Source organism: Pinus tabuliformis, chromosome 6 (assembly GCF_031772625.1).
Source record: "Pinus tabuliformis cultivar Carrire ecotype Pingquan chromosome 6, CPIR1, whole genome shotgun sequence".
Classification (NCBI taxonomy): domain Eukaryota; kingdom Viridiplantae; phylum Streptophyta; class Pinopsida; order Pinales; family Pinaceae; genus Pinus; species Pinus tabuliformis.
In genome coordinates, this window is record NC_142292.1 from 474,673,666 (window position 1) to 474,687,346 (window position 13,681).

Below are 13,681 nucleotides of genomic sequence, written 5' to 3' on the forward strand. Positions count from 1 at the left end.
GACCCGCATGTACTATATGTGATCATGTTGCATGTGAAAAATATCAGAGAGCAGAGACACATAAACACAAAACTCACAACTTGCTTCCATTCATCGATTAAACAGGTATTTATACAGGATGAAGAAACTTTTGGAGATCGATTGGGGCGGTGGCTTCTTCAGGAAGCTTGCCCCTTTTCAACGAATTCCAGAACCTGCATTAAAATCATTTGTTGAATTCTAGGTGCTATAATAAATATGGTAGTTGGAATTAGTTCTAGTTCCTTCCAACACTCCCCCTTAATTCCAACTATATAACAAACATCTGATATGCCTGCTAGTCTAAGTCTCAGCTAGGCTTACAACATAATTTGGATTTTCTACAATGCACAACTTATTTCTACACATTTCAAATTTATCCTTTCCAAGAGGCTTGGTGAATATGTCAGCCACATTTTCATTTGTATTAGAATATGATAAGTCAATTTCTTTTGATTGCAATTTTTCTCTTACAAAATGATGTTGTGTGTCAATGTGTTTTGTCCTTTCATGATATATCAGATTGCTTGCCAATTTGATAGTGTTTGATTGTCACATTTGATTACTGTAGGTGCTTGTTGTGTTTCTCCAACATCTTCAAGTATCCTCCTAAGCCATATTGCTTCACAGGTAGCACTGCATAATGCTTTATATCCATCTTCAGTGGATGAAAATGAAACAATTGGTTGTTTCTTACTGCTCCATGATATTGGTCCTGAACCAATATTGAACACGTATCCAGTAGTAGATTTCCTATCATCTAAATTTCCAGCCCAGTCAAAATGAGAATAGCCTGCCAATTCAACATCAAATTCATCAGTATACATAATACCAAAATTAAGTGTTCCTTTCAGATATCGAAGGCCTTTCTTTGCTGCTTTCCAATGGCTTTCACAAGGATTAGCCATGAACTGATTAAGTATGCTGACAGAATATGCTATATCTGGCTTGGTAGTGGTGAGATAGTTCAAACTTCCCCCCAGTTGATGGTACATAGTTCCATTCACCTCTTTGGTTCCATAATCACTGCACAATTTGACATTCTGTTCTAAAGGAGTAGATGTTGCTTTGCATTTAATCATATTGAATCTTTTAAGGATTTCCCTTGTATATTTTCTTTGTGTGATTAGTGTCTTACCAGATTCCCTCCAAACTTTAAGACCTAAACAATAAGGAAATTCACCAAGATCCTTCATCTCAAATACATGTGAGAACTGATTTTTAATTTCTTCAATCAACTTGCATGCATTCCCTGTTATGATAAGATCATCAACATATACAGATATTAAAGCAACATTCTTGCCTTCATCTTCCTTGATGTATAAGTTAGGATCATTTTTGCTTCTCATAAAACCTTTCTCATAAAAAAAAGAATCAATTTTCACATACCATGATCTTGGTGCTTGTTTCAAGACATATAAAGCTTTCTTTAACCTACAAACCAGATGCTCCTGTCCCTATTTCACAAACCCTTTAGGCTGTGCTAAATAAACTTCTTCTTTTAACTCACCATTCAAAAATGCAGACATGTAACTGATGCATTTTCCAATTATATTTTGTAGCTAATGCAATCATGATTCTAATTGTGTTCAACTTAGTTACAGGTGCAAAAGTATCTTCATAATCAATTCCCTCCTTTTGTGAATATCCTTTTGCAATGAATCTAGCTTTATGTTTATCAATACTTCCATCAACATTAAATTTAGATTTATAAAGCCATTTTCATCCTATGGGAACTTTGTTTTTAGGCAATTTTGTTAATTCTCATGTGTCATTCTTCATTATAGAGTTATATTCTTCATTCATTGCATCTCTCAATTCTTCATATTCTTTAGCTTCATCTTTAGCTTCATCATAGCTTGAAGGTTCTACAACATTCATAACAAGAGACATTAATGCATAATCTTTATACCTTACAGGTACCTGACTTTGACGTGATGACCTTCTTGGAGTTTTACTGCTTTCATCTTTCTTTCAGCTTTGTAGAGTCTCCTCTCCTCTCCTTGGAGTGTCATGAATTCTTGATGCTACTTGCTCTTGAAATTGTACCTGTTTCGTGCTTGTTCCTGTTCTTGTTCAAAACTTGTATCTAATTTGACATAATCATCAATATCATGCCATACACTAGTATTATTTATTTTATCACATTCATTTGCATTCTCATGAAACACCACATCCCTACTTGCAAGCAGTCTATGAGTACTGGGATCAAACAACTTGTATGCTTTTTGTTTATCACAATAACCAGTAAATATGCACTTAATTGACTTTGCATCAAGTTTTCTTCTTTCATCTTTTGGAATATGAGCAAATGCCTTGCAACCAAAAACTCTTAAATGACTCACTTTTGGTTTGTACCCATAAAATGCTTCAAAAGGTGTTTTAAGCTCTAAACTTTTGGTTGGACTCCTAGTATTAATGGCTTCAACCCAAAAAACATTACAGATATTTTTACCTTGAAGCATACCACGTGCACATCCAACTAGTGTTCTGTTTTTCCTCTCAGCAACTCCATTTTGCTGAGGTGTATGTGGCACTGTAAATTGTTGCAGAATCCCATTGCTTTTACAATATTTATCAAATTCTCTTGATTTGAATTCTCCCTCTTGATCAGATCTCAAAATTTTGATGTAATTACCAGTTTGTTTTTCCACCATATTCTTAAATTCTTTAAAGTACTCAAAGACATCACTCTTATTTCTTATGAAATAAACCCATGTATACCTAGATCTATCATCCAAAAAAATAAGAAAATACCATGCTCCACCAATAGATCTAGTTTGCATAGGTCCACATACATCAATATGAATTAATTCAAGTATTTCCCTTTGCCTTTTTTCTTTATGTATAAGAAATTCCTCCCTATGTTGCTTGCCAAGTACACATGCTTCACATTCAACATGATCATTCTTCAAGACAGGAAGCCCTTCAACCATAGTGTTCTTTTGAAGTAGCATTAAATCTTTGTGATTTAGATGTCCATACCTTTGATGCCATAAATCTACTGTTGATATTGTTGTAGATGCCAATGCTTGATGACTTTTCCTGGTCACATCCAACTTATATAAGCCTCCAACTCTGGTTCATGTGGCAATAACCTTGTACTTATCTTGAATGTCTTTCACTACGCATTGTGATTTAACAAATTCCGCCTTCAAATCTTGGCCAGTAATAGTAGAAATAGAAATTAAATTCTTTTTGATATCAGGAACATACATCACATTATGGATCTGTTTCTCTTGTCCATTAGGCAAATTCACACCTATTACTCCATAACCTTGAACTTTAAGTGATCTATTATCTCCTAGACAAACATATGTTCCATCAATGTTTTCATAATATTCATCAAACCACTCCTTATTACAAGACATATAGAGTGATGCACCAAAATCAATGAACCAAGCATTCTTATCATCATTTTCCACAGACAATGCAGGATAAAAAACAAACAATTTAAGATTTTTAAATCTATCACTCATTGAGGTATCTTTGTCCACAAAGTTTCCATTATGCCTTCTGTTTCTTTGTCTAGACTCATTACATTTCCTTTTATAACAATCTTTAGAATGTTGCCCAGGTTTGCCACAATAATAACAATCATCATTTCTCTTATGGATTGGAAATTTAGACTGTGTCTTACCATTTTGTTTTGCTTGAAACTTTCCTCCTTTGTTCTTGTCCCATGGCTTGTCTCTGTATGGATATTTTACCTTAGCCACCAATGCCAAATCTGAACTGCTAGAGCCCAAATTAAAGCTCTTCATCATCTCTTCCTCTTGTAGAAGAATTCCTGTCAATTCATCAAATGTAGGGGGTTTTTCTCTAGCTGCAATACTTGAAACAAAAATTTGATAATCTTGCACTAAGCCATTTAATGTGATGGTGACTAAGTCATTACTAGACACATTTTCACCAATATCTCCTAACTTATCACTTAAATCTTTGACACAGATATGAAATTGCTTATATTTTCATTTGCTTCCATTTTTAGAGATAAAAGCTTAGTCTTCAAAAACAAGATCCAGTTTGTATTTGTTGTTTCCTACAAACCCTTCAACATATCCCATGTTTCTTTTGATGTCTTGCAATCTATGATGTGAGGAATAATGTTGTCCTTTACGGGCATACGCAACAACGTCTTTGCTTTTGTCTCCCTTCTCTCCCAATTTGGAATAGAACCTGCAACAATGGGTTTGGGCTCATCCCCACTCACAATGGACCACAAATTATTACCTTCTAAAATAGTCATTAAATTGAATTTCCAATTCACATAATTTTCTCCATCAAGTTTGGTGGATTCATTCAAATAAGTATCAGGCAACAAATTTTCCATGATGAAAAAAAAAAACTTTCTCCAATCACCAAAATGATTTTTTTTTTCTTTTTCTTTCACAACTTCAATAACAACCGAGGGAACCATATATCTTCCTTGACTTCTGAAATTTCAGTAATTCGTTAAAAAATTCAGAACTAGAGACAACCATATATCTTGGTTGCATTCTAAAATTTCAGTAATGCAAAAGCTAGCTATATCATGGAGAAACCTCGAATACCAATTCTATGGCAAACTACATAAGACCATACTAAACAGGAAATCTTTCGGTGCTGCTATAATAAACTCAGCAAACATACATAACAACAATATTTTTTATTAAAATTGGAACAAAACAATGGAGTCGGCCACGGAGGGGGATTTGTCCTTTCTGGAAATTGTCCAGGAGCCTTAACTTTTGCTGATCCAACAAAATCTGGAAATGCTCACTTCAATGCTTTCTCGTTCCAATTATGCATCAACATCATCTACTACAAAATCAGATAATGTAGAACCAGATTCTAAAGCGGAATGCATAATGAGAAATGACAGTTATAAAACCGAATGAAAACTTGCACACAATCCTTCGTCCAGGATTGCCCTGCGCCAGAGTTTTATCTGCTACAAACAAAATTCTTTGGAACATGGGAGAGGACTCAAGAAAATTTCTCTGCAACAGATATCTCACACTGGCTATGCATAGGAAATAACTTACTCAAACTTCTTCGGCACGCTTACCATCAGCACGCCGTTCTCCAAGCTCATAGCACAACCGGCTCTCCCAATCTCTGTCTGCAGTCTCTTTGCAGCAACACTTCACTGGCACACCCTTACACGTTTTCAGCAACTTCGGTTGCACCAAAACTGTCACAGCCGCGTGTTCGATCCACGCTCACTGCACCACTTGCAACAAAACACTTTCAACAATTAACACAGCTCACAACTCCTTTTCTCGACTCCTCTGCAACACACAACAATATTTCACTCACGCTGATCGCTCACCTCAAACACACGGAGCGTGGGAATATTACACACACCACCGAGCCTCATACAGAGCTCTAATACCATATCAGAGAGCAAAGAACATAAACACAGAACTCACAACTTGCTTCCATTCATCGATTAAACAGGTATTTATACAGGATGAAGAAACTTCTGGAGATCGATTGGGGCGGTGGCTTGCCCCTTTTCAACGAATTCCAAAACCTGCATTAAAATCATTTGTTGAATTCTGGGTGCTGTAATAAAGATGTAGTTGGAATTAGTTCTAGTTCCTTCCAACAAAAAAGTATATTAGATTATGTGCGACCATGGGTAAATGTATACAAAGGGGTTAAAAGATCAAACCTGCGGTCATTACGTAACTTATAACTCATTTCTCACAGAACACTTCTCGCATAACACTGGATGGAAAAAAAAAACTATCGAGCAAGAAACGGCCTTGAATGTGCGTGAGCTTGTGTTTGACTCTTAAATCCGGAGAGAGGTTTAGGTTAGAAGTTTTAACAGGTTACGTTTTCAGTTGGAAACAAAATTAGGTAGATTTTTTTGAAATTCCGAATTATGGACATTAATTTTAAGATTCTGGGTGATTTAACATTAATGGTGCCTAAGTCACAGGGTTCGGAAAACCTGAAGCTTCAGGTTCGAAATTCGGCGAACCTGTAAAAAAATTTTGAGGTTCATTTAGATTCGGCAAACCTGAAAGTCAAACCTTAAGTCGAACTCGAACCCCATCGAACCAGTCGAACCTCAAGGAACCTAATCGAACCGAATCGCGAACTTAAACGAATTTTTTCAGGTTCGATGGTTTTCCTTGATGGTTTTGTTGACGGTTTTAGACAAAAAACCAGGGGTTGCATACCGCCTTTTGGCAATTCTTCCTGCCAAATAATTTTTTATAAACCGTCGCTGGCTACCCGTTTTGGCACACACTGTCGGGAAGAGTATCAATTGAGGCTGAGTGTTTGTTTGTGGAGTTCTCAGTTGTTGATAACTTGATAGCGGCAGCGCTGTGCAGTTTGCAGTGAGTTTGAAGACGTGCAGGCCTGAGGCAGTGGGCACGTAGTGTGACTCATGAGCCTGAGCGCCGAGGCTTGCCGCGTGAGGTTTTGAGCAGTCGCACGACGCAGAACACCGACGCAGCGCGGCACCAGTGTGCACGCAACACCCTTTTGGACATAACTTCAGTCTTCACTATTCAGAGGTATTTACAATTTTAACATCCATGCCCCAAACAATAATCTATGTTTTCATGTTTAGTAAATTATTTTCCCAAAGACCTGTGCCATTGACTAATTAGTAGGATTTCAAAACTTCTTTGAATCAGTCCCCCTTTAGCGTTGCAATCTTAAAAGCAACCGAGGTTGTGTTCAGTAACTAGTCATTTTTATATTTAAACCGTGTATTACAATTTCCGTAACAACTTTAGCTTTCTAGCAATCGTTGAATGCAAACTGTAGCCAGAAATTTTAGACCGATGAATCCCAGTATTTGTAAAAATAATCATGTTTACAACCATGTTTCCTGGTGTTCATGAAAAGTCTTAGTTTCCAGATTATCTTCAATAGCAAACATCATCAGATTTTCATGATCTGACAAATGCCAACAAAAAAAACATAACAGAAGGTACTTTCTGGTGTATACCCCGACTTGCCATAGGCTGGCATGTTGACTCACAGCTTCATTTGCTACTTCATTGACTGGATCTATCACCTACATGTTCAAATCTTCATTTTCCAGGAGGTGATGCACTGTTGTCTTCCAAGAGTTTCCAATGATCTGAATTCACTGATTGAGCCTAGTTGGAATTGGAATGACATGTAGATTCATGTTTTAAACAACCACTATTGTTCATTTTGAATTCTTCTAGATTCAACCTAGTTGAGGTTTTTGAGGATAGCCACATTATTTAACAGCTCCTTGATGCATCTGGGATATATGTTTCATTTCTCTAAATACCTTCTCAACAGGCCAAATGTTTATGCCATAATGAAATGCATTTGTGCTAGGATTTAAGTGCATGAACAAGTTCACTATAAATGTTGATATTTTCATGTGTTACATGATGAGTTTTAAATTTATGTTATTTGTATTTTGGCAATATGAGATGACTATATGGCACTGATAACTAATTAAAATGAAATTATGTAAACAATCTTCTTGTTAAGACTCAAAATATGGTGTCGGAAAATGGGGTGCACACGTTTATGAATAGCAATGCTAGACAGAGAAAACAACTCTTTAATAATAATGCGGTAACATTGCATCTTTCACACACCATTAATCACCAAAGGTGATGTATTTATAGTATTTCTAGTTGGTTAGGTGGTGTAACAACTTAGCCTCCAACATCAACATTTAATATTACATTGATTCAAGTCGCAAACACAAAGTGACATAAATATCAAGCCAAAGTCTGAAGCCAGAGAAATATCTAGACCAAACACCTAAGGGAGTTTTGTGGGGACCAAAATTCTCTGGATTGCAGATCAATGATCGCTATTGGAAATGGCTTAGAAAAGAAGGCATGTAGGCATTGGTGCCATGCAGCTCTGACATAAATTGATCTGAAATTTTCCAGATGTTGATTCAGAAGCTGGAGTGGAATCTCTCATTTCTTTATCCTGAGTTTGCACAAAACAAATCTTTGAGCAACTTCTTGGATTTAAATGTTTTCATTTGTTTTCTGCTAGTGTCAGCAAAACTACGGAAAAATACTCTGCTACTGACCACCGAATTATGTGCAAAAAGATGGTAAATATATTACAACAACAAACTTCTGCTTGCTAATTTATGGCAGCTATAAAAACTCCACACAGACTAAGACGATTGTTCAAAGATGGATGCATAGGAAGAGGTGTTGAAAGATTTCAGAGAGTATATTTTCAGGTGAACATGAGATAAAATAGTGCCTGCACAGTTATCTCATTCCACATTATTCAGTGGCATAAAACTATTTCCGATATTCCAAATTGGAGATACATGACCAAGTGGTAAAACTATGGCTGACCACTGTGGGATTCATTTTCCTTAGCAACAATATATAATAAAACTATTGATAATCAAGTGCATGCATGATGCATTTGCAATTGCAACCTGCTTAAATGTCTTCAATCCATCCACCATTGTACTAAAAACTAGTGTTTTGTTCTCTTTAGACAGTGACATCCCAAAAATTTCCATGAGATAAAGAAATTGCATTCCTTCTTCCCAAAATAGTTGGGAAGTCCAACCACTTTGCCATGAGGTCTCTTTCAAGAACTGAATTGATACTTCTTTCAAAGAACTCAACAAATAGCTCCAATATACTTCTGGTCTGTGTAATGTTTTGTTAGTCAATTATTTATGTGCTTGTTAGAAGTGGAAGTCTGGAAGATAGTGTCCTTCGTAAATATATCTTACTGTTAATTTTGGCAGAATGAGCCTCATATGGGCATCTTCAATTATTATGACAGCATTCTGCCACACTCCAGTTAGTGAGTCCAATGAAAAACTGCCCAATACAGTTCAAAATGTTAGATCTTTAGTCCAATGATTTGGTTTTACACAATGATGTACATAAATCATTAAATGTATAATCTTTTTATTAAAATTTGAGTATTTTATGCATTGTTTATAATATATATGACTGTTTTTCCCCAGCTGCAATACAGTTTCAGTTTTGATAACTTCTATATGCTTGTAATAAGATTTAGAAGTGATCCATATTAAAAGATAAGTCAAACACCCTATCAGGGTTCTAGGACCTAGTATAATTCAATAGATTTTTTTACTTTTACTTTTTAATCAAAATATCAAGTTTTATTTGTATTTGAAAATTGAATTTCACTATTTTATCATTTATTTAAATTCGAATTTTAATATGCCATTGCCAACAAAAATGCAGACATATTTGTCATGGAACCTCCAAAATCAACGACAAAAGGATGGAAATATGTGGAGAAATTGGACGGGCCTCATGGGAGGCATTTGAAATGCAAGTTATGTAATAATGAATTTTTTGGATCTTTAACTAGAGTCATGGACCACTTACTTTCTGTCACTAATGGCAAAGGAGGTGGCGTTGAAGGTTGCAAGAATGTGTCTGCAGAGCTCAAGGATACACTTCAGAAAGATTATGACAATATACAAAAGGCTAAGAAAGTGAATGAAAACAAAAGACAACGTGTTCAAACAGAAATTGCAATGAGTTACAATTCATTATCTGCACTTTCTTCAAGCACGGTTGGTGTTGGGAGTTCATCTCAGTCAAAGATCAATAAATCAACTTCAAGTGGGACAACTACATCAAATACTCTTTAGAAGCCCATGCAGAAAAAAAAAGTTGATGATGCTGTAGGTGATATGTTTTTTGAATCTGCAATTCCATTTAATGTGGCAAGAAGCCCTTACTTCATCAACGCGTGTAAGATGATGGCAGGTTTTGGTAAAGGATATCTCCCTCCTAGTTCTGAGACTATAAGGCCCACTCTTTTGAAGAAGTCAAAAGAAAGAGTTGCAAACAATTTGCAGAAGATCAAAGACTCTTGGAAGGAAACAGGGTGCACAATTTTATCAGATGGCTTGTTAGATATGAATCATAGACCTCTTATTAATGTGTTAGTTTCTTGCCCTAAAGGGGTACCTTTTTTTAAAGTAGTTGATGCATCAAGGAATAAGAAGACCTTTGAATTTATTTTCAAGATTTTAGAGGAAGCTATTCTTGAGGTTGGGCAAGAAAATGTGGTCCAGGTTATAACTGATAGTGCTTCAAATTGTGTTGGAGCAGGAAAAATGGTCATGGATAAATACAGAAAAATATATTGGACACCTTGTGCCGCTCATTGTCTTGACTTATTGTTACATGACTTGGCAAAGTTTCCATGGATTAACAAGACAATTTGGAGGGGGGAACAAATTTCTCACTTCATATTTAACCATCAACTCACATTGAGCTTGTATAGGAATAACGCATCTAGAGAGTTGCTCAAGCCTTGTGACACCAGGTTTGCCACATATTATATTACTATCAAAAGGCTAGTTGAAGAAAAAAGGAGTATAAGAGGTGTTTTTTGCAACAATGAGTGGGAAAAGTCTCATCTTTCAAAGGAAGCTAAAGGAAAGGAGTTGGAACAGGTGATTTTAGGGAATGCTTTTTGGGACAATGCTCAGAAGGTCTTAAAAGTATGTGAACCAATTGTTGATATGCTTCGCATGGTTGATAGTGATACCCCTTCCATGGGTTTTGTTTATGAGGGCATGGATCGTGCTAAAGAAGCCATTGCAAAATCTTTTAATAATGAGGAAAATGAGTACATTGCAATATGGGAGATGATTGATGAAAGATGGAAGATGTTGCATAGTCCTTTACATGCAGCAGCTTGTTATTTGGATCCTAGACTCTTTGGGATAGAAAGAACAAATGATGCAGAAGTCATGAATGGCCTTTATGATGCAGTTGAACGGTTGGTCCCTGATCTAGAAGAATGCAGGAGAATTAGAGAGCAGCTCCGAGCATACAGGTTGGAAGAGGGAATATTTGCAAGGTCTAGTGCAGTACAAGATAGGCCCAATATTCCTCCAGGGAGATGATGGCAGTTTTATGGATCAGAGACTCCTGACTCTTGAATTGCAACATTTTGTAGTTCGTATTTTGAGCCAGGGATCAAGTGCCTCTGCTTGTAAAAGGAACTAGAGTAGCTTTAACCATATCTAGTCCAAGAAAATAAACAAATTATTGTCTACAAAGTTGGAAGACCTTGCTTATGTTCGCAGTGATTTGAAGTTGGCCTTGAGTAGTGTGGCCAAAGATGCATCTAGTTCCTCCGAGCCATGGTTTGACGCTGATCTAGAGCCATAAGAAGATGATATTAGCACTGATGGTGACTCACTAGATGATCCAAATGTTGGAATTCCATCTATTGATGACTTTGATGATCACCATTCTAGTGCTTTTACTATGCCATATGCACATGATGATTGAGAGCTTTTTGATCATACTAGAGTCTAGTAGGCCATAAGTATAGATTATCTATGTTTTTTGAATTTCGTAGAACAATTTTATGGATTATAACTATTTGGCAATGGTCTTTATGACTTCCTTATTATATTAGCATTGATGATGACTCACTAGATGAGCCAAATGGTGGAATTCATGTGTTGATGACTTTGATGATATTATGACTTTGATGATATTTAAAATTTTGAAATTTGAAGATGTCCTACAATGATGTGCATGTTTAAATTTTGATCATGTTTTGATTATGTGATTTTTTAAAAGATTACTAGTATTTGACATTCATTTAAATTTTTAAGACTGAAAATTATGTCATTTCTTTTTGCAAACTACTATTGTGTATGTTTACATTTAACTAGATGTTAGAATGATTACATTATTCATGTATGTTTACTAATAAGAATTTGTGTTCATGTGTTTATGGATAGATTTTGAATTTTTTATTATTTTGTCATATATATATATAGAGAGAGAAAAATATATATAGTCGAACCTAATGGGAAAATTCGAATTCGAATCGAACTTAATCGTTGTCGAACTCCAATTCAAACTTGAACAGTGTGACATAGAATGGTGCTGAATTTATTTCAAACCATAAAAAAAAAATACAATTTAAACACTACAATCACACAATAAAACATCTTGAAGAAATTCTAACAAGATTTCACCCAGAAATTTACCCTACGGTAAAATTGTGAACTTATAAATTTTTTTTGAAGATATTCTAATAAGATTTCAGCCAGAAATTTATAGTTAGATTTCAGCCAGAAATTTACCCTGTAATAAAATTGTGAACTCATCATTTTTTTTGAAGATATCCTAATAAGATTTCAGCCAGAAATTTACCCTATAGTAAAATTGAAAACTTGTTAGACAACGCCTTTAAGAAAGAAGAAAAGCTGGCTACTTAAATTATATGAAAATTGTTCATATTCAGTATTGGCAGGAACGAGAAGAATGAGTATCAAATAGTGGATTGGAAAACTTCACAAGAAAATGTTATCCTTGCATAACATTCCAAAAGCAGTAATAGAATAAATAATCTACTGCTAACCTTTAGCCATGTTACGGAGAAGTTTTTGCCGAAATTTATAAAATAACCATGTCCATCGTTCCATGTGGCCTGACCAGCAACACCGCCTATTTTGGACGCCATTGTTGCACATCCCTACCAACGAATTTGGGCATTGAAATGTTAACTGTGTTCGGGATGTTGCTAAACCGCCTCCATATCACTCATGACTAGTTATACTTACATGGAAATGATGGGCCTGGTTCACAGAGAATATCAGAATTACGTTATCAAATCGATGAAAAGCTTCATTGAGAACACTCTCATTTCTGGGCTGAGTTGCCCACATTCCTCGTTCAACCGAGAGTTGTAAATTTTCTAGATTGTTGCTTTTCATAACAAAATACCTGCATAAAAAAAATGGTGGAAATAAATAAGTGTAACAAGTGCACATATAAGTGTTCAACTTGGTCTAAACAAATTTACACAGTAAATTAGAAAATGAAAATGTAGAAAACCTTGAAGTTCCTTGTGGCAGGCTCCACCTTAACGAATTATGTTTCTGCCTTTTAATAATCTCCAAAACATCTTCCACAGGAGGCGGTGGACCGGGAAGCTTGTTATGCTTGTAACGACAATTAGGTCCATTGGGACAGAAACCAAAGTTATACCTGCATTTAGACGAACAGAGTAACCTCATTTAGAATTCCCAAACTAATCAAAATAAAGCGCAACGTGTCTTGTAGAAACCTATTATGACTTGTTTAGATTCAATTCTAATATATATATATATATATATATATATTACTTACATAGAGCACTCTTGGCCAACTTCGTCTCTTGCGAAACAATGCCGGTGATTGGAACACTCTTCATCTCTTGTGAAGTATGGGCAGATAGGCATCTGAGAGTCCTCATTACACAAATTCTGGGACCATTTCCCACATACCAGCTGTTTATTGTTTTCTGCCTTTTTGTGAGAATAGTCTGTGGCAACCGGCAAAGGGCTTGGGCCACCATCCTGATCTAGTGAACTCTCATGCTCCATATCACCTTTCTTGTTATTGTTGTCGGCTACAACTCAATTTTATGTGAAGTTCTATGCTCCCTATCAGCTTTCTTGTTATTGTTGCCCGCTAGAACGCTAGAACTCAAGCCTGCATATCTCACCATTCAATCTCCTATTATATGGCCCGATAGAATGGGATTTATTGGTACCCATTAATAACTATGTTACCGTCCGTATCCGTCCAGCGGTAAATTATATCACTATCGGTATTTATAGTATGTACTGTTATATGGAGAGCTCAATTTTGGCGGCCACGCTGGGTGGGCATGGAAC

At 35.9% G+C, this 13,681-nt stretch overlaps 1 protein-coding gene across 1 annotated transcript in view; it reads right to left on the reverse strand.

Annotated features, from left to right (window-relative positions):
• LOC149259365 (30-kDa cleavage and polyadenylation specificity factor 30-like) overlaps positions 1–13,387 on the reverse strand; it is a 58,167-nt gene extending 44,780 nt beyond the window's left edge. The window contains exons 1-4 of the mRNA XM_089453985.1: positions 13,152–13,387; positions 12,858–13,010; positions 12,584–12,746; positions 12,382–12,495 (exon numbers count right to left, since the gene is read on the reverse strand). Of these exons, the coding sequence (XP_089310111.1) occupies positions 12,382–12,495; positions 12,584–12,746; positions 12,858–13,010; positions 13,152–13,387 (666 nt within the window). The remainder of the gene's footprint in view (positions 1–12,381; positions 12,496–12,583; positions 12,747–12,857; positions 13,011–13,151) is intronic.
• Positions 13,388–13,681: the final 294 nt, after the last annotated feature.